The following is a 22,902-nucleotide window of genomic DNA, read 5'->3' as shown; positions in this document are numbered from 1 at the left end:
CTGTTAATCTATTCGTCTTTGTCTCCCCCCCCCAAGCTAGCAGTTTTCCGACCCACTCAACACTGCCTCGATAGCATCAGCAAATATTCTTGCACGCTTTCTATTTAAGTGTATCCCATTCCTGTAGAAGCAGTCTCTCCTGTTAACAAGTACAGACCAGGCTGAAAAAAATTCTACCCCTTGAGCCTTGCACAATCTTTCCAGGGCCAAATTGATCGACAAGGCTCTCGTCATATATTCCCTCCTATTGTGTGTGGGCAGAATTGCAGACACTCTCAAATTCAACCCTAATTCACTATTTTTTTTTTTCAACAGTGACCTGTACTTGTTAAGTAATTCCGCCAGTCTCCTACTCTTAATATCATTAGTGCCAACGTGTACAACAATATCACCTTTTGTGCCCTTAAAAGATGATATCCGCTCTACAACGTCATCACCCTTTGCCTCTGGCAGACATACCCTGGGCGTGTTCCACCTATCCTTTTTACATACTATGTTCCCCGTTTCCCTGACAATAGAGTCACCAACATTTACCATTGGACTGGGTTGTAAATTATTTGAATACCCATCAATATGGTTTGAGGGCAGAGAATTTGGTTAAGCTGAAAATAATAGGATAATCACATTTTGGCAGTAGGGAAGGGATGGGTGATTGCATTTTTGAACCAATTTTACTTCTAGTGATGTTATGACCAGACAGTGTAACCTTTGTATACCAACCCAGAATGAAAACCCTGTGCACCTGTTAGAACATATTTTTTTTCTTTTTCCCATTACTTAGGGAATCTCAAAAAGTGCAAAATGTGTGGACTTGTTAAGCAAAGGAATAATATCCTCCAGTAAAATGCTGAATAAATATGGTATAACATTGAAGTAGGCATGTAACCAACATTTTATTTGTATTATAAAATTTGGAAAAGGTAATGAGTGTTCTTTCTGTACTCTATATAGATGATTTTTCAGTTTCAAGTTACTGGGAAACCATTGTATAATGACACGTTTGCAAATGAATAACAATAAGAGCAATGTATAAGACAGAAATATGAAAATATAGCATTTAAAAGTGAAGATGAAAGTATCAATTTCTACTTTCATTTTAAAGGGGGAGAAATTGAGTTCCACAATGTAACCCTCAGGGCCTATCCGTTTATCTTATAGTTTGAATCTTTACTTGTTACACTAACTGGAAAAAATTTTTAAAAATAAAAAATTTCAGTTCATAGTTGTATGTATTATAATTTACTAAAGGTGGAGTTCTTATGGTAAACAAAATCAGTCACTTAGGATTTTATTATTAAAATGTTTATTTTTACAATTCATATAGTATTACTAACTAAACAAAAAATCTGTTGTTGTAGCCAAGTTATAATTCTCTGTATATGGATTCCTACAATAAATAAAAGTGCCTGCTTAGTTTCAAAAAAAAAAAATTTATGATTAAGATGTTTTTACTTTTATAATGTGCTTAATAGTATTTCAGAAAATAATAATAATAAATCAGTTTTATGTATTCAGTAATATGAGGGTGCTTAGAATCTCTGGGTACGACCAAGGCTGCCATGCACGGAAACTGAACTTGGCCTGTTACAACGTAAGATTGCTCATCGGAGAAGACAGGATATTAGAGCTGGAAAGGAATTAGAAAATGCGGTTGGAATATCATCGGTTTGGCTGAAACAAGAAGAAGAAATGATATGAATCACTCAAAAGTTTATCAAGTGGAAATCTGTTGTACACCAGTGGAAACAGTGAAAGGAGCGAAGGAGTTGGCTTTCTGGTCCATAAAGATATAAAAAAAACAACATTTTGGAATTAAAAAGTGCATCACCAAGGGTGTCAAGACTACCATTCAGGATTTCTAAGAGGTACAAGCTAAAGGTTATAATGATTTATGCACCAACATTAAGCCATGATGATGAAGAGGTTGAAGAAATGTACGCCAAGATTGAGGGCCTTCTAGATGAGCAGAAAACCCACTACACTATCATTATGGGGGACTTCAATGCTAAAGTTGGAAAGACACAAAACAGCACAGAAAGGGGAATTATAGGAAATTTTGGAATTGGTGAAAGAAATGAAAGAGGTGGAATTTGCAGAATCTCGAGGGTTGTCGGTGATGAACACTTTTTTCAAGAAAAGGGTGAACAGAAAGTGGACATGGAAGAGCCCAAATGGATTAACAACTAATGAACTCGACTTCATCTTCACTAACATAAGATATATCATGAATGATGTTACCATACTGAACAAGATAAATGTGGAAATGATCACAGAATGGTAAGATGCACACTTGATATAGATGTGAGAAAAGAAAGGTAAAAAACTGACTCGAGTAAATAATAAGGTCTTTGAGAAAACTGTTTGAAGAAAATTGTTGAAGATAAACACAAGAAAGGCACCTGGGGTGGATGGGATCTATCCAGTTATATTAAAGGAGGCAGCAAAGGAAGTAAGCAAACCCTTAACCATAATTATGGGAGCTTTCTTGGACTCAGGGGAAGTACCCATGGACTGGAGATGTGCAAATGTGACCCCAATTCACAAAGGAGGATCAAAGGGCAACACAAGTAATTATAGACCTGTTAGTTTAACTTCTGTTCCTGGAAAATAAATGAGGCACTGGTTAAGGAAGCACTGCAGGATCATCTAGACAAGACTTCAGTTATAGCTCGGACACAGCATGGTTTTATTAAGGGGAAGTCTTGCCTGACCAATTTGATTGGATACTATGAGGCAGTCACAAAAGAACTGGATGCAGGGAATAACTTTGAAATTATATACTTGGATCTTAGAAAGGCTTTCGATACTGTTGCACATGGAAGACTGCTGCACAAATTGGAGCAGTGTGGCATTGGAGGCAAATTGCTGCTATGGATAAAGGGGTGGTTGAGGGGGAGAAGACAGAGAGTGGTAATCAATGGACACTGCTCATCGTGGGCTAGTGTTTATGGTGGAGTCCCTCAGGGTTCAGTGTTGGGTCCATTATTGTGTTCTGTATTTATAAATGATATTGATGATGGTATATCAAGCTTAATGTCCAAGTTTGAAGACGATACGAAGGTTAGCAGGGTTGTCAAGGACACTACTGACACTATGCTACTGCCACAGGATCTGGAAAGGTTGAGCAGATGGGCTGAGAGGTGGCAAATGAAGTTTAACATTGACAAATGTAAAGTACTACATATGGGAAACAGCAACCCCAGAGCAACGTATAAACTCTAAAAGGAAGGGGATGAATCTGATTGGTCCACTTGACATCAATGGTTCGACTGTTGATGATCCTGCTCAGATAGCAAACAAACTGAATGAGTATTTTGCATCTACATTCACACGTGAGGAATTATTAAGGTTTGAAAATGGCAGAAGGTTATCAAATTGTAGCAGGGTGCTTAATGATCTTGTAATAACTGAGAGCAAAGTGGAAGAGAAATTGTTGAAGTTAAACGTAAGAAAAGCACCTGGGGTGGATGGGATCTATACAGTTATATTAAAGGAGGCGGCAAGGCAACTTAGCAAACCCTTAGCCATAATTATGAGAGCATCCTTGGACTCGGGGGAGGTTCCCACGGACTGGAGATGTGCAAATGTATCCTCAGTTCACAAAGGGGGATCGAAGGGTGACACGAGTAATTACAGACCAGTTAGTTTAACTTCTGTTCCTGGTAAAATAATGGAGTCGCTGGTTAAAGATGCATTGCAGGATCATCTAGAGAAGACTGCAGCAATAATTCAGACACAGCATGGGTTTGTTAAGGGAAAGTCTTGTCTGACAAATTTGATAGGATATTATGATGTGGTTACAAAGGAACTGGATGCAAAAAACAATTTTGATATCATATATTTGGATTTCAGGAAAGCTTTTGACACTGTTGCGCATGGAAGACTATTGTACAAATCGGAGCAGAATGGTATTAAGGGTAAGTTGCTACAATGAATAAAAGGATGGTTAAGCGCGAGAAGACAGAGGGTGGTAATCAATGGGTGCTGCTCTTCTTGGACTAATGTTATTAGTGGAGTCCCACAGGGTTCGGTGTTAGGTCCACTGTTGTTTTGTATATTTATCAATGATATTGATGAAGGTATATCAGGCTTAATGTCGAAGTTTGCAGATGATACAAAGGTTGGCAGGGTTGTTAATGACAGTCTGCTACTGCAACAGGATCTAGATAATTTGGGCAGATGGGCTAAGAAGTGGCAACTGAAGTTTAACCTTGACAAATGCAAAGTACTGCATATGGGTAGAAATAACCCCAGAGAAACGTACCAACTGTGTGGTACTACACTTAAGGTGGTAGAAAATGAAAAAGACCTGGGAGTAATTGTGCAGTCAGATATGAAGTTCTCTGAGCAATCCCGACAGGCTGCCAGGGCAGGTCATGGGGTTTTGTCAATGATATATAGGAATTTTGCTAGCAGGGAAAAGGAGGTGATTATCCCTCTGTATAAGGCAATGGTCACGCCACGCCTTGAGTACTGCGTACAGGTCTGGAGACCTCATTTTAGGAAGGATGTAGATTTACTTGAGCGGGTACAGAGAAGGGCAACAAGATTGGTGAGGGGAATGAAGGGATCCTCTTACCAAGAGAGGCTTAAGTTCTGCAAATTGCAGTGGCTGGAGACTAGGCACCTGCGCAGTGATCTGATTGAGGTATATAAGGCGTTGAATGGATTGAGCACGCTGAATTCTGATGGGATCCTTCCACTTGTTCAGATTAAGAACCTAAGGGGGCATAAATTCAAATTAAGAAAAGACAGATGTAGAATAGATGTGCGGAAATTTGCCTTTAGCCAGCGGGTGGTTAATTGCTGGAACAAACTTCCATCTGTCGTTGTGGAAGTTGATAGCTTGAATAAATTTAAGGAGGAACTGGACAGGCATTTGGAGGGAATGGTGTGATTTTTTTTTTTTTTTGGCTGATGCTGCATAAGCTCATACATTTGCTTTCTTGCATCACATGCCACTACTACAACTCTGTGGTACTTGTAGAGAATGAAAGGGACCTGGGGGTGGTTGTGCATGCAGATATGAAGTTTTCTGAGCAGTGCAGACGGGCTGCAAGAGTAGCTTATGGTGTATTGTCAATGATACATAGGAATTTTTCTAGCAGGGATAAGGAGCTGATTATTCCCTTGTATAAGGCAATGGTCAGGCCACACCTAGAGTACTGTATACAGGTCTGGAGGCCTCATTTCAAGAACGATGTAGAGATGCTGGAACGAGTACAGAGAAGAGCAACAAGATTAGTGAATGGAACAAAGGGGTGCTCTTACGAAGAAAGGCTTAAGTTTTGCAAATTACAGTGTCTGGAGACTAGGCACCAGCGAGGTGATCTGATAGAGGTGTATAAAGCCTTGAATCGTTTGAGCATGATCAATGCTGATGGGATTCTTCCTCTTGCTCAGAATAATCACCTGAGAGGGCATAAATTCAAATTGAGGAAAGACAGATGTAGGATAGACGTGAGGAAATTTGCCTTTAGCCAGCGGGAGGTTGGTTGGTGGAACAGACTTCCATCCCTTGTCGTGGAAGTTGATAGCCTAAATAAGTTTAAGGCTCAGCTGGACAGGTATTTCGAACGAACAGAGGGGTGATGTGGAAGTGGTGATTTTTATTTATTTATTTGTTATTATTTATTTTTTTAATTTTTTTTTATTTTATTTTTTTTTTTTTTTTTGCTGATGCTGCGTAAGCTTGCTTTCTTGCATCAAATGCCTCTACTAATGCTAATGCTAACTTAAGAACAAGTTTGAGCTTCTGCAGATAGCTCAGGACCAAGATATCAACGAGGAATATTGCAACTTTCTGAAAGTGATAAAAGCCCAAGAAACCTATAGGTAAAAAGAAATCCAACAAAGAAAAAATTAGTCAAGAAACGCTTGTCACGATGAACCCAAGATGACAAATGAAGGTCAAGATGAACACTGACAAGAAGAAAATTGAGTATACTGAGTTATGCAAAGCCATTAGAAAGAGACTCAGAGAGGATATAAGAATATTTAACACAATAAAAGTAGAACAAACATTAAGGAAAAACAAAGGACTTAAATCAGCAGCCATGAGCAATAATACAGAAAGACAAATGATACTGAAATATAGTATCGATAATAATAGCAGAAGGCTACTATAGAGAATTATACAAGGCAATGATGCCAGTAGTGGGGAAGATGGATCACAATTTAGTAACACGTACGACATACCCGATATGCTTCCTGAAGAGGTAGAACATGCATTGAAGAAAATGAAGAATCAAAGCCCCGGGGAAGATGAAGTTACTGTAGAGTTGTTAAAATTGGGAGGAAAAGACATGACACAAAAACTGGCAAGACTCTCCAAAAAATGCATTAGAAAAGGTGTGACACCTAAGGAGTGGAATAATGCAATCATAGTTTTGCTTCATAAGAAAGGAGATAAATCAGAAATTGGAAATTATAGACCAATTAGCTTGTTATCCCACATTTACACACAGTTCATAAGTTGTTCACAAGGGTCATTACTAACAGATTAGAAAGAATATTTGATGAGAATCAACTGAAAGAGCAAGCGGGCTTTAGGACAGGATTCTCAATTATGGATCACCTTCACGTAATATCACAGTTGATGGAGAAAGAAAATGAATAGAAAACACCGTTATGCCTGGCATTTGTGGATTAAGAAAAGGCATTTGACTCCATACAGTATACAGCAATGTTTTGGGCACTGGAAAGACAAGGCATAGCTATCCCATATATTATGATTTCGAAGAAAATATATGAGAATGCTATTTATTAGACTAGACAAAGACAGTAGCAAATTTAAAATTGAGAAAGGAGTTTGACAAGGAGACACAATATCTCCTAAGTTATTTACTGCTGCCCTTGAGAAAGCTTTCAGAAGATTAAACTGGTCGCAGAAAGGAGTCAATGTGAATGGAGAGTACATAAACTATCATTTACAATTTGCAGATGAAATTGTGATCATAAGCCATGATCTCAAAGAATTAGAGGAAAATCTTAATCAGTTATGTACAGTTAGTAAGGATTTCAGACTAAAGATGAATATGGCTAAAACAAAAGTAATGACGAACAAGTATGCCACAGAAAGGGATATAATCATTGAAGGAGCAGTAATTGAAAAGTGGATTCATATACTTACCTGATGCAAGTCATTAGCTGTAATAAGGATAAATGGCTGGAAGTGAAGAGAAAAATAAATTTTGGATGGACAGCATTCAGGAAATATAGTCACATACTGAGAAGCAATATCCCAATTTGTCTAAAACGTAAAATAATGAACCAATCTATACTCCCCACCATGACTTGCGTAATTGAAACTTGGGCACTCAGCAAAAGAATGGAAGAGAAGCTGAGAATGACACAGTGAAGAATGGAATGAATTATATTGGGAATCAGACTGTTAGATAAGAAGAGAAACACGTGGATTAGGCAGCAAACTCAAGTAAAGGACATTCTTATCAAAACTAAATAACTAAAATGGTCTTGGGCAGAACAAATAGCTCGAAAACATGATGACAGTTGGACTAAGAAAATAACAGAATGGTACCCAAGAGGAGCTAGAAGAAAACCTGGAAGACAACGACAGAGATGGACAGATGAAATTCATGAGTTTGTGGGTAATAAATGGATGGCCATTGCACAAAACAGAAGGAACTGGAAAGTTGCTGGAGAGGCCTTCCTTAATCCTGCAGTGGATTGAAAATGGCTGATGATGATATATTATAAGCCACTAAGTTATAACATACAATTAGAGATGTGTGTTTCTCAGTTAAACTTCAGTTATAGATATACTTAATGTTCTAGAACAAACAAACAAAAAAAGAAACATTAAATCCACAAGAGATAACAATATGGACATCCATGTTCTTTTCGTTTTGGTCTGTGAAAATTAGCTTGCACAACTGCTTATGTTTGTTTGTGTGTGTGTGTGTGTGTGTGTGTGTGTGTGTGTGTGTGTGTGTGTGTGTGTGTGTGTGTGTGTGTGTGTACACATACAGTAGAACCCCAGATAAGAAGTTCCCCCCCCCCCAGATAAAACATTTTCTCACTTAATACATTTTTTTAAATATAGGAATTCTTTATTTTTAATATTAAAAAAATATTAAGCAATATAAACATTTTGGTAATCGAACAAGTTAGTGCATAGCATCATTTTAGTTTGTAGTAAATCACTGAAGTAGGTGAAATGGCATCGTTTTTGATATACAGTATCTCATATTGTGAATACCTTCACAACGAGTTATCCAGATATTGCACTACCTCCAATAAGCAATGCTTTGCCAATATAGAAGACTAATGTTACTTATTCCTTATTCTTGGCAGATACTACCTCCCGTGGGTGGTGGTATCTGCCGAGAATCCAGTGTCGAAGCATTGCTTATTCAACAGCAACTCATTGTGAAGGCATCCACAATATGAAATAAACAAAAAAAAAAAAAAAAAAGATGCAATTTCACCTACTTCGGCGATTCGATTTTCTACGAACTAAAATGGTGCTATGCACTAACTTGTTCAGTTTGTGAATTTTCTGTAGTCTGAGGCTTTCTGCGCTAAAACCTTTTTAGTATAAACATTTTGATATAATGGAAGTTACATATTGCATTTGTTTTCATCGATATCCATAATTGAATAGCGTCGACCACATGAAGCACAGTGAAGCATTTGCCATTAACTTGTGATGGTTGTGAACAGTTCTGAATTACTTAGTGGATTGTTGCTTTGGCTTATTGTAATTGTTACCTTTTAATGTATGTTGAAACTCCAAAGGAGCTAATTCTTCCAACTTGGTAATGAGTTTAATGAACAGAATGAACAGTCCCTTTGAAAACTTCTTATCCATTTTATTTGTGTAGTTAATATTTTATACTCTTAGGTCATTTTCCCATGTAAGAAGTTCTAAATCTTCAGTCACTTTGAAAACTTCTTATCCTGGTTCTACTGTGTATATATATATATATTTCAAATTCAAAATTTATATCATAATTTTATAATGCACAAAACAGAAGGAACTGGAAAGTTGCTGGAGAGGCCTTCCTTCATCCTGCAGTGGATTGAAAATGGCTGATGATGATATATTATAAGCCACTATGTTATAACATACAATTAGAGATGTGTGTTTCTCAGTTAAACTTCAGTTATAGATATACTTAATGTTCTAGAACAAACATGCTGATGCTTGTTCTAGAACATGCTGTGGTTGACCCAAAAAAAAAAAAAAAATTAACACAAACCATTCATATGTCACATCATTATAAAATGTAAACAATTGATTGTTTATTCAGGGTGAGGGGGGAAAAAATTCAGTGAGATATACTAATATGCTGTCACATAATGAAATTTAAAAAAAAAAAAAAAAAAAAATATCAAAGTTATAAACTTGATATTTTTCTTTTATGTTGTCACTGAAAATTATTTCAGGTCCTGAGTCTCAATTGAAAAAATTCTCTGCTTTTCCAAAGGTCGGCAGTTGGCAGCTATGCAGTAGAAAACTAGTTGGAGATTATTCTTGGCAGGATTATGTTACTGATTATAGGTCACTCATGATGAACACACTTTGAGAGGATCTTCTGCAGAACAGTGCCTGGTGAGTTGTTGAAAGCTAGTCACTGTGGGAGGCTTTTTGAGTGACCATTCTAAGGAATAGAAAGACTATACAAATAAATATTTTCTGGAATTAGCTTCTAGCTGCTCCACCTTAGTCAATTTTAAACCTAAGGTATTATAAAAATATGCAGTAGACTGTTCAGTTAGAAGTTATTTTTCTGCATTATTGTATTCCAAGCTTCGAGTACTTCAGAATATTTTCAATGTATTCTTAATTATGAACCATTCAGTATAAACTGGAGATTCATAATTTTTGATAATAAAGGTATCAAAATTTTCCAAATGTTCTAATTTGTTTATTTTTCTTATAGCTGAAATGTCACTTCCAGAAAAACATTTAGCCTATAATAGAGCCAATCGTTCTGTAGCTATCCTGTGTAACCATCAACGTTCTGTTCCTAAAAGTTTCTCAAAGACCATGGAAAATTTGAACAAAAAAGTAATTCATCTTTATTCTTTTTTATCCTTTTAGGTAAGGTATTTTAAGAGTGTTTCAATAAATAAGGTAACAGTTACCATTATAAAAAGAATTGCATGTTTATTGGAGTAAAAATACATGAATTCTGAACTTTTTCATGTAGTCACCCAGTCTTCAAGTATTTATCCCATATCACAAGTTTGTTGATTCTCTGCAAAATGAAATCAGTATCATGGCTATTTGGAGAGGATGATCCAGTATTTCTCATCTTTATCTCCAAGGTTGGTGTATTTTAAGATGTGTGGCTTAGCACTGTTTTAGGCAATAATCATGGACAACATTCAGAATTTATGGCCACCCTTCAGTCCATAAAATCATAGTAGCTTTACACCTCCAGGATAATGGTGCTATGATTATTTATTTCCCCCCCCCCAATTGGGAGGGGACTTGAGCCAGGGTTGTATGCTATGTCTGTAGTTTCATGTATGATATCCAGATTTTACTTTCTGTAACAGTAATTGAATTTATTACCATCTTTGTGATGATGTGACAAATATTTTTTCCCAATAGAAACCTATTTGGCATCTTTGTGATCATATGTGAGTTGGCTGGCATTCCAGTAGTGGCTAACTTTTCTCTACCTAGACTCACACAGAAAATATTGCGAAGTGTACCTAGAACAATATTTAGCTCATTTGCATTGTCAACATATTTATGTATTCATACGTTACTTCATGGCTATTACAGGTTGTTATTAATTTATTTCAGTCTGATGGTTAGCACACCAGTGCCATTTGGAATAAATGGTTGTACAACTTTGGGTGAATAAGTGGAAAAATAATAAAATAATTTTCATGATGGGAATCGTTACTTTGTTTATTAGAAGTACCTTTGTAATTTGCCTTAACTGTTATTATCAGTTTAGATTATTATGAATTTTTGCAATTATCCAGATTTTTTGACAGAAATTATCTTTTTAATCTGAATGTGAATATCTTATTTTGCCTTATACCATGCCTTATAATTCATTTCCAGGAAGAGTCTGTGTGGAAAATTTGGCATCTAGTAAATCTAGAAAATAGTTATTACTGTTTTCTCTCGTTCAAGAATAGTCATTATAATAATAATAAAAGTTATGTACCACATCACAGAAACTTTGAATTGTATATAATCAGTTTATTAAATTTCAGAATTATGTGCCACTCGACATGGACACCACTATGTGATGAGGGAACTTTATTTTGCAAGATCCCTTCTCTTCCTGGGGGGGGGGGGGGTGCCTCCGTAGCCAGGTAGGCAGGAGCAGCAGTGCGTAGCACATGCTTCTTGATTAGACCAGGGTTCGGACCCATGACCACCAAATACAGAGGATGCGGAAAGGTCAAGGAATGACCACCGCATATCTCCAGAGCAATGTGGCCTTAGTTGCTAATGCTCCTAAAAACCAAATAACAAAACAAAACAAAACTCTTCCTGGGGCCTACCAAGCTCCCGTACCTAACTGATAAGGTTGACCGACCAGCAACCCTTTGGTAAAGACTCAGGCTCCAACCAGAACTGAGGAAATAGTATCAGTAACACCTGTTCATCACCATCCATTCTGCTGGAGAACAGACAGTTGGGAAAATGTCACATTTTTTCATGCTGAAAGTATTGGAGAGGTTGTCAGTCTCCTTAATCTTTAAAAGATTGCATTCCGGATAATCTTTTTGTGGAACCATGATTTTCCTTGCATGCAGAGAAAATCCTCAAAACCACTTTTATGGGCAAAATATTTGCCCATCATTGTTATCCCCCCCTCCCATAAAACACTTAATTCATCATGTGGAAAACAGCTGAGTGGAATGTTCTTTCTGTCCATGAGGAAGAGATCTGCACTAAAAAATGGAGTGACATCTGTAAATTCAATGGGTGAGGACAGGAATCTCCTGTTGAAGTTCACATCATTGTGTTCATCGCCTCCACAGCCTCCAAGTTCCCGCAAGGCAGGCTACTTAAACTGCCAAGTAAGGATCTGTGCCAGAAGTATGGCCACTTGCAAACAGCGTGTCATGGCACCCCTGCCTGTGCTCAACATGGACCAAAGATAACGAGAAAAGGGAATGTTCAGCTTCAAAGCCAATATGTACAAATTGCCAAGGAGAGTATCCAGCATGCCAGTAGTGGAAGGAAGAGAAAGAAATTCAGAAACAGAAAACAGATTTGAACATTTCCCTCAAAAGGTCAGAAAATGCATCTTTTGGGTGTACGTGGCAAGTGCTCGTACACCCAGAAGGTTCCTGGAAAGTGTACTATCAGGGCACAGAGATTACCATACCACCATTACTCTTACTTGCCATTTTTTGACTTGTAACTTGCTAACTTAACCTGCACCAGCTCAACTGGAAGAATAAATAGACGTAGAAGTAAAGGAGGTGGAAAAAAGGCTTAGTTTTGGAATTTTTTGCATGAGGAAGAAATGTATAATGGATAATGTCCATACAAACCCGTCTGAGAAAACACAGATCTTCAGAAGCTCACAGATGAATCAAACAAACAGCTGCATTCAAATTGTTATTATAGAATTTTGTCATCTGAGAAAGATGTCCACATTCAGATCTTGATGATATCCTAAAGTAATTGCCTCCCTATTTTCTTTTAGTAGGGATGGGGGGTCTTAATGGACATCAAACTGTGTTGGGTAAAATAGGATCATATTATCGAGGATCATTAAATAATGACATTTGTCCTTTTAAACGTCAGTGCGATACATTTCGTCACATGCTTACCCATACCTTTACTGCCATTGATCTCTCTCTGTCTGCTGCCCCTTCTCCCTTTTCTCATATACCAACATGGGAAGTTGAAGTGATCACTTCACCATGATATCCACCCTTTGCGATGGGAGGTTGTATTCAAATCAGTAATACCATGGTGATTGATTAGGCTGACTGGAATGACTTTAAACATCTGGCAACATTTAAAGCACCTGCAATTCTAAAGACATCCACAGGGTTTCCCTATTTCCAGAACTGTTTTGGAATGCAGAATGAACAGCATCATGTAGATATGTATATTTTCAGAACATTAGTTCAACTCTGCCTTGATACAATTTGATTATACAGAACTCTGTTACATGACCATGTGGGTAATGTTAGGTTTGTACAGTGTGTGTGTGTGTGTGTGTGTGTGTGTGTGTGTGTGTGTGTGTGTGTGTGTGTGTGTGTGTGTGTGTGTGTGTGTGTGTGTGAGTGAGTGAGTGAGTGAGTGAGTGACCAGGAAGGCAGCCAGATGACATCCATTATGAAATGATTAAACACTTATCATCTGAATCTATGGATTGGCTACTCCATCTATACAACAGAAGCTATCTCAAAGATCGATTCCCAGACTCCTGGCATAAGGCAATCTTGCTTGCCTTTCCCAAGCCGGGGAAGGATCCAAAAATTCCAACCAATTACTGCCCACAAGCTGCTTGCGCAAGAACCTGGAAAGGATAGTCAATGCCCACCTTGTGGTATTTAGAAGCAAATGACCTCCTTTTTAGAATTCAATGTGGCTTCTGAAAAAACAGGTTAACACTCAACCATTTAATGATTGGAAACATCTATTCAAGATGCTTTCCTCAAATGCGAGCACCTGGTTCAATATCAATATTCTTTGACCAGATATGATAACGGCTTGGAAATTTGTAATTTTAAAAGATATGTATAATGTATAATTATACAAGATGTATAATCCTGGTCTTAGGGGTCATGTAGCCCTTTTTATTAAAACTTTTTTTTTTTTTTTTTTTTGTTAAACCACACATTTCAAGTCCTTGTTTGTTTGTTATTTGGTTTTTAGGAGCATTAGCAACTAAGGCCATATTGCTCTGGGAATATGCGGTGGTCATTCCCTGACCTTTCCGCATCCTCCGTATTTGGTGGTGACAGGCTCGAACCCCGGTCTAATCAAGAAGGGTGTGCTACACACTTCTGCTCCTTCCCACCTGGCTACGTGCTCAAGTCCATGTGAAGTCCCCCTCCCTCTCTCTCTCTCTCTCTCTCTCTCTCTCTCTCTCTCTCTCTCTCTCAACCTTTCTGCCAAGTGGAAAGCATTCCCCAAGGGTCAGTTCCTATTGTTACACTTTTTGCCATCAAAGTTAATTCTGTTACTGAAAAATTTCCTCCAACTGCAAAAAGTGCCCTGTTCATTGATGACTTTATCATCTCACAATCATACATCATGAGGGTTGTTGGAAGGCAATTGCAGAATGCTGTTGCCCATGTCAACTCTTGGGCAATGAGTAATGGTTTCAGATTCTTGTATAAAAAGACATTTGCATACACTTTTGTCACAAATGGAACCTTCACCCTGAACCAGAACCCAAGCTTGTACAAAACATCATTCCAGTAGCACCGGATACAAAATTTTTGGGGCTCATATTTGATAATAAGTTGACATTCTTAACACACATCCTTCAATCAGCTATGGACAAAGTGCACGGGGGGGGGGGGGGTAAAACTCTTACGCTCCATCTCCTCTAATAAATGGGGAGCAGACTAGTGCATTTTACCCTGCCTCTACCATGCACTTGTCCAATCAAAATTAAATTATGTGTCCTAGGTGTATTCATCTGCTAGAAACAGTGTACTGTGGTGGTTAGACCCAGTTCGCCATCAAGCTATCCGCACTGCTACTGGAGCATTTAGAATAACCCATCCGAAATTTATATGTCAAAGCAAATGAACCACCTCTGTCACTAAAATATACTTTTAAACTGAAGTCACTACCAGAAAATCCTACATACACATCTGTTTGCCAACCATCCCTTTGGTACTTGTGCCCAAAAACTGCTCAGAGAACCTAACATCATGGTAACCAATGTTGCGCAGTCACCAAGGCAGTCCTTTCCATTGTGCAATGTTTTCCTTATTAATGGGGAAAGTCAGTCATGCTACTTACAACTCTGTGCTGCCCATCAATCTTTCTGCTCTGATTTCCTGCCTTACAGATGGTTCGAAGTCAGAGTCATCTAGGATCAGCTGCAGTCTTTCCACTTTCACATTATCTGAGAAGTTTCCCCTATGACTGCAATATATACACAGCCAAGTTGTATGCTATAGAGCTAGCTTTGGACCAAATAAAAACTAATGATGATTAAAGGCGCATGGTATACACAGATTCTTTAAATGAATTACAAACTCTATCAATGATGAGATACGATCCTCATTCAGTCCTGTCCAGGGTTCAGCAGAAATTGCATTCTCTTTCTAAATCTACATTTGACATCTGCATCTGCTGGATCCTGAGCCACATTAGGATCAGGGGTAATGATCTGGCAGATGCTGCCACCAGATCAGCACACTCCCAGAGAAATCACAGGTGCCCATAGTCTATATGGGAACAGACAGGCCACAAACAAATTGTATCAGATTAAGCCTGTAATCCAAACATGGCATAGGACATAGTCCTCTTGCACACATTTTTCTGCTGAAGGTGGATGTGTGTGTGGATTGTGACACCTTTTTAACAATTAAACATATTTTAACCATCAGACTGAGCCCTATGCACTCAGTTAGATACTCTCTGACAGTGACCCCGTGTCGCCTGTTATTTCCTATTTAAAATTAACTTGTTTCCTTTTATTTAAAATATACTCTTTTCTTATTTATACCTTTAACTGTATTTATATATCGTTTATACTTTCATATTTTTATATATAGCTTACAAACCTTTACTTGACACAGTGACCAATTTTAATGGTTAATCCTTTCTATCTTTTACCAATTTTACTGTTTGTTATTAATCTACTGTTGTTGGCACATTATAGCTTATGTTGCTGATGTGCCAATAAATACCAGACCGAACCAAACAACAAAGAAGCCGATCACCAGCAAATCCTGCCCAATGTCCATCTGGGCGAAAACTAAGCATGAACTATGGAATGCCTCGACATCTCATACTGAATGGCCAAAGTGAGTTTGGGAGCATTAAAAAAAAAATGTTGCATCTGCTTGTGGAGTGCAGAACCAATGGATGCTAGTCATCCTATACCCAGGGAGCCTGAACCCATACACCTGCAAAACTAAGTAAATAAAACATAATAAAATAAAAGATAAATTTTAAAAATAATAATGAAATAAGCTCTCCCGTCTTCACAACAATGAAGAAACAAGCAAATCATGTCCCCAAGAGGCATTTTATAAAATACGAAATACTAATAAACTATCTGTACCCATGCGAATAATTCACATGTTTAGAAAATGAAAATTTTTAATAAACAAAATTTTATTTAGATTTTTTTTTATTATGTTATTTTATAATACTTCTTTAAATACTCTCTTGGTTATCATTTTATGGCTGTCTATACGCTATCGCAGTCCTTCGATAATAATAACTGCAACATCCTTAAGTGATAGAGCTTTGGAAAAAGCCACACAACTGATCACAGATGAAAAATGGGCAATGGTAGATAAATTCCAACACATTTAAGGGGCTGTCCTTGATTCCATTGCAAATGCAATTTTGATTAGAAATTGTCTTCTACACAACTTGAAATTGTAGGATCTGGTGGACATAACTGAATCCTTGGAGTGAGAAGACCCCAGATGCCAAGCGATTTTGTGATCAAATGTCTTTGTCGGTGAATTTGCACTCTCTCTCTTGAATAAATAAAATCGTCTTCTTTTCTTTTAACAATCACTTGAATAATCTTCAGTAAAGAATCACTTTACTTGATCAGGAGGAAAAGTAACCTTTATTTTTTCCTTTTATTTGCATATTATTACTAACCCACTACTGCTTGGTCACAAAGGTGGCACTGCTCCTGCCTCCACGTGGTGGGGGCCAGTAACCTGGAGGAGAAAAGATCTCCCTTCCAGGGTAAACTGAAGCAAGTAGTTCCCAAAACCCAGAAAACTGCTGGGTGCAGTTTTCTGGGTTTTGGGAACTTGACAACACACTGACAAGGCAACGATTAGAGGAGTCTGGCTCTGTTGCAGCAAAACATCAAAAGACTGACATAGACAGAATCCAAACTCCAACTTTCCTGGGCCCCGGGTGCCAAGCATTCCGTGGCCAAGCAATTATAGTGCATTTCATAAAGTGATCTTTTCAAAGAGCTTTTGCCTTATAGAGATTCTTTTTTTGTTCTGATTACCATTTTCCTCATTTTCTACTCGAGTAGCTCTTTGACACTACAGGAAGTAGGCAAAGGCCCAGAAAGGAAAGACACCTTTCTGTTTCTTTTTCATATCTCTCACTAACACAACTAACAGCCGCTTGGTCGCCTTGTGGCACTGCTCCTGCCTTCCCTTGGTGGGGCCGGTAACCTGGGTGGTAAAGACAAACCCCCAGGGCCAAAAGGAGCCATCGTGGATAAAAATTTTTAACCACCCTTAGAGCCTACGAGCTCAATACCTGAAACTTACATTGACTGTGACACCAATCATGACTTAGGTAATGACAATCCAAAGAGACAGAAGGCCAATCAGATGGAGAAACCCTGCCCATCATTTTTAATTTTCCATTCGCTCACTGGTCAGCCTATGAGCAAACTGTCTCCCTTCATTAAAAACATCTGGAAAGTATTGCTGGATCTCCTAAGACTGTTAAAAGACTCCAATCAGGAGATTATTTGTGGAAACTACGAACCACGATTCGGAGAAGCTTTTACAGCTTTACAAACTTTGCTGGCATTCCAGTACAAATATCTCCTCGTGCAACCCTAAATTCATCTAAGGGTGTCATATCCAGTTGGGACCTTTTAAATGTCACAGAGGAGGAAATAACCAAAGAACTGCGGGGACAAAATGTAATTCAAGCAAAATGCATAATTACTAAAAAAAGATAAAATCAACTTATACCAACCAGAAATATTATTCTCACCTTCAATACACCCAACTTACCCTTCTCTGTAAAAGCAGGTTATTTACTTTGCCTCATCCTCCCTTACATTCCCAATCCTTTATGATGCTACAAATGCCAAAAGTATGGCCACTTGCAAACTGTATGCAGAGGAGTTCCTGTCTGCCCTAACTGTGGGTCTTCAGATCACATACAAAGTGACTGTACGACTACAAAAATGACCTGCCCAAATTGCAAAGGTGATCATCCTGCATATTCCAAGACATGTAAAAAATGAAAAACTGAGAAAACAATAGTAAAATACAAGGTTGAGAATAAAGCAAGTTACCAAGAAGCGAGAAAACTAGTTGTACCTCCTATAAACAAAAATGTAACCTATGCCAATGCCGTAAAAAAGTATCAGACAGTTTCCACTCAAACCGATGTCACAGTTCCCACTAATAAATCAGTTTCTGATTGGGCTAGAAATATCCTCTCTGAACGACAACCATGTATACATAAGCAACAACCCAAACTCTTAGAAATAATACTCCTCTGACAATACCAGCGGCATCTCCTCCTTCAAAGAGTGCTACCAAATCCCATATTACAAACTCAAATGCAATGAAAAATATCCAGAACAGAACCATTGACACAGATGGCACATCAATACAGGAAGATCCTGTTTTAGAAATCTGTGCTGAAGAAGAAGAAGAAATGGACATTGGCCCACCAGTTTTCACCAAAAAAGATAAACAAAAACTAGAACGTAATAAGACAGTCACCTTCAAAAAGCAGTCAGATGCAGCTCCATCAATTAAACACAAATAATGCCTTGTATTTTACAATGGAACTGCAGAGGTTTCTGTTGCAACACAGATGACATCCATGATCTGATTAACCGATATTCTCCAGTTGCTCTTTGTCTTCAGGAAACTTACCTAACCTTGCAAATTTCTTCTTCGATAAAGAAATATTGCCTTTATCGAAGAGATCGTAATACAGCTAGTGTTGCCCATGGTGGTGTGGCAATGCTAATAATAACAAAAATCCTGACTAAACATATTCCACTTAAAACTGAAATAGAAGCTGTTGCTGCTCGTATAACTCTCCATATTGCAGTAACACTAGTTTCAATATACTTACTTATTAAAAGATCTGGAAGACCTCTTTATACAGATACCTCCACCTCTCTGTATATTAGGGGACTTTAATGAGCACAACCCCTTATGGGGGCTCTTCTAAATTAGATAGACGGGATCGACTCATTGAAAGCTTTTTAGAGGTATTAAATCTCGTCTTACTCAATATTGGAACACACACACACTCATATTCAGCTCCCAACTGGACAAGCCTCAGCAATAGATCTCTCCATTTGTTCTCCAGTACTGGCCCCAACCATAGAGTGATATGTTGTTAATGATCCTATCACTTCTCAATTGTATGCAACATATTAATAGCACAGACTCCTCTAACTCAACCCTGCAGGAAGTGGAAATTTGTCCGAGCAAAATTCCAGTCATCAATATCCTTTGATGAGGAAAAAATCCGTCTCCAGCCTATTGATAATGTGACAAATCATCAAGTCGCATCTCATAAATGTGGCCGAAGACACAATACCACTATCAAATCTCCCTGGCCGAAAACATTATAATTATTGGTGGAATGAGGAATGCACAATAGCAAAAAATAAAGCCTGGAATTTGTTTTGGCAATATCCAACCACAACCAATCTGATAAAATTATAAAAAATTAAGGGCAAAAGCACGTTTCATACAAAGGCAAGCCAAGAAAGAATCCTAGACCCGCTTTTCATCCAGCATCAACAGAAACACTGACAGCAAAATAATTCGGGAAAAAAATAGATAGGCATCCGGTAAGTTTCCAACTATATCATCTCCAATCCTCTCCTGGAATGGGCGAGGTCTATCAAGTCCCGTAGATATAGCAAATGCTTAGGGAAATACCTTTTTGAAATATCAGCAACATCTGCTTATACTATATCTTTCCAGTGAATTAAAAACAGTAAAGAACAGCATACTATTAACTTCCAAACTGCTCTCAGTCTACCGTATAACAAACCGTTGCAATATTCTGAACTTTTACATGCCATTAAAACAGCCCATAATGGTGCTGCCGGACCAGATAGGATCTATTATGTCATGCTGCAACATCTTGATGACAAAGCTTTGCACATCCTTCTGCTCTTTTACAACTGCATTTTTTCAGAAAATTTTTATCCAGCTTCTTAGCATCATTCTATTGTTTTGGCATTCCTAAAGCCTGGAAAAGATCCATCAACCACCCCCCCCCATAGCTATAGACCAATATCTCTCTCAAGCTGCCTCAGCAAAATCTTTGAAAAAGTTGTCCACAGTAGACTCGTCTGGATCATTGAGTCAGAACATCTAATGAGCCATAGTCAACACGGCTTTCTAAAAAACAGGTCATGCTTGGATCTCATGGTCAAGGCTGAATTTTTCATTCGTAATGCCTTCGTTAACACGAACATCTAGTATTTGTTTCAATAGATATAGAGAAGGCATTTGACACCACATGGCAGCATGGCATACTTAGCGATCTTTACGCTCTCGGTCTACGGGGCAACCTTCCCAAATTTGTTCAGAATTTTCTACATTTTAGATTGTTCCAAGTGAGATACCAGCATGCCCTCTCTGCAACTTTCATTCAGGAAGGTGTTCAACAGAGATCAGTTTTGAGTGCCACTCTTTTTGATCTTAGAATCGATTCCATCACTAAACAGCTTCCAAACACAATTGAGACTTAACTTTATGCAGATGACCTTTCCGTCTCCTGCCATTCCCAAAACATGAGATCTATCGAAAGCAGCTTCAGATATCACTAAATAAAATACGACAATGGGCCAGCCTCAACGGCTATCGACTCTCTCAGCAGAAAACAGTTGCAATCCATTTTGGTAGACAACAAAAACTTCATCTAGATCCTGAACTTCAAATTTCCAATGTCTCCACCCAGTTGCTACTAACATCAGATTTCTAGGATTAATCCTTGACAACAAATTAAATTTCTTAGACCATATTAAAAATTTACGTACTTCCTGTATACAAAAATTAAATATACTTAGAACTTTATCCTCCCTAACATGGGGTGCAGATTGCACCTCCCTGCTTCGGTTATTCAGGGCATTAATCAGATCCCGTCTCAATTATGGTGCTCCTGTCTATGGTTCTGCCAGAAGAAGTGCACTGCACTGGCTTGATCCAGTTCAACACAGCGCCTTGAGGATTGTGCTTGGTGCATTCAAAACATCACCAACTCATAGCCTCTACATTGACGCCCACGAGCCGCCACTAATATTATGTAGGAAAACATTGTTACTGAAGTATGCTGTCAAAATACAAAGTTGTGTCTCGCATTCCATTCAGCCATATTCTATTCAATACACCACTAGAAAACCTCTACAGAAATAAACCTAGTGTAATAAAACCAGTTGGTCTTCGCCTCCTTGAATTGATGCAGGTTTGGAATGTTTCCATTCGTTCTGTACAACAGGTAGTAAATTTTGCTCAACCACCATGGAGTCCTGCCATTCTACCGACTTGTGACAATTACCTCTGCCAATGGGGAAAGAATATTCTACAAGCATCAAATACCAGAAAACTTTCTTTATGCAGTTCACACTCATAGATATATTGATTTTTCCCCAATTTATACGGATGGCTCTAAATCCAACTCAAAAAAAAAAAAAAAAGATCTTTTTTTTTTTATGTGAACCCCAAACACGAGAGGTATTAGAACCTATAGTACTTAGTACCATGCTTGGGTTGGATGTTGAGAAGACGAAAGAAGATATTTGTTGACATTGGACTTGAACTTCTGTAGATTGTAATTTTCAGGAAATACGTATGAAGGAAGGTTGTTCCAGAAAACGGCAGTTGAATGAATAAATGAGAAAGATGAAAAGTTGGTTCTGTGGGTTTGAAGTTGGACAGTAAATGGATATTAGCTGGTGGCGGCACGTGTTCGGACTGTTTTGAAAGAGAGGGTGGGAATTATAGAAGCCAATTCAGAAGAACAGTGCCAATGGAAGTATCTGTAGAAGAGGCATGCAAACACGATCAAAAGCTTTTGAGATGTCAAGAGAAACTACTTGTGTTTCACCGAACCTTTCCATTGAATTAGTCCATAAATGGATAACATAAGCCAGAATATCACCAGTGGATCGACACTGACAGAATCTGTACTGGCGATCGTTGATTAGACGGAAGATTTCTAAGTAGTTGAAGAGTTGCCGGTTAATTGATTTCTCCATTACTTTAGAAAGAGTAGAAGTAATTGCAATGGGACGATAATTGGATGCGAGGGATTTGTCACCCTTTTTAGGAACTGGCTGGATATGAGCAAATTTCCAAGCAGAAGGAAAAACTTTGGAATAAGAAAGTGAAAAAAGGCGGCAAAGAATAGGAGTGAGTTCAGGAGCACAGGTTTTGAGAACAAGTGGAGAAATACCATCAGGACCTGGAGCTTTCTTAGCATCGAGATTCATCAAAATCCTTCTGGTACTATTTTGACGGAAAACCACAGGAAGCATTGAATGGAGCGTGTTGGGAATGGTGGGAGATGTTTTACCAAGATCATTAATACATGAGCTGGAAGAAAAATGGGATGCTAGCAGGTCAGCTTTATCCTTGGCTGAAGTGACAACAGAACCATCTGGTTTGGACAGAGGTGGAGCAGAGATGGGCAAAAGATGCGGCCAATAGCTTTGGCAAGAGACCAGAATGCTCGGATACCATTAGGGCAAGAAGCAAGTTTTCTACTCTTAGCCTGTTCAAACTCTAGTTTGGACTGATTAATAACTGCTTTACAATTGTTGCAAGCTTTGGTGTAGGCAGAAAATGAAACTGAAGAATTAGAAACAAGCCAATTACGATGTGCAACATTCTTCTCTTGAACAGCCTTAGCACATTTATTGGAAAACCAAGGTTTAGATAAAGGACGAGATTTTAAAGTGGAGTGTGGGATAAAGGATTCCATTCCTGCAAGAATAATTTCACTGACACGATCTGAGCAAACGTTGACATCAGAAGTTTTGA

General features: G+C 38.2%; 1 protein-coding gene across 2 annotated transcripts in view; it reads left to right on the top strand.

The window, feature by feature from the left end:
* The window catches only part of LOC150080877 (DNA topoisomerase I, mitochondrial-like), a 551,188-nt gene that overhangs the window by 461,148 nt on the left and 67,138 nt on the right, over positions 1-22,902 (top strand). For both annotated transcript variants that reach the window (XM_090381550.1, XM_090381549.1), the window contains one exon: positions 9,909-10,036. In XM_090381550.1, coding sequence (XP_090237676.1) covers positions 9,909-10,036 — 128 coding nt within the window. The remainder of the gene's footprint in view (positions 1-9,908; positions 10,037-22,902) is intronic.

Source organism: Mastigoproctus giganteus, chromosome 9 (genome assembly GCF_048544385.1).
Source record: "Mastigoproctus giganteus isolate SK-2022 chromosome 9, ASM4854438v1, whole genome shotgun sequence".
In the NCBI taxonomy this organism is placed as follows: domain Eukaryota; kingdom Metazoa; phylum Arthropoda; class Arachnida; order Uropygi; family Thelyphonidae; genus Mastigoproctus; species Mastigoproctus giganteus.
This window is presented reverse-complemented; position numbering and strand designations above follow the sequence as displayed.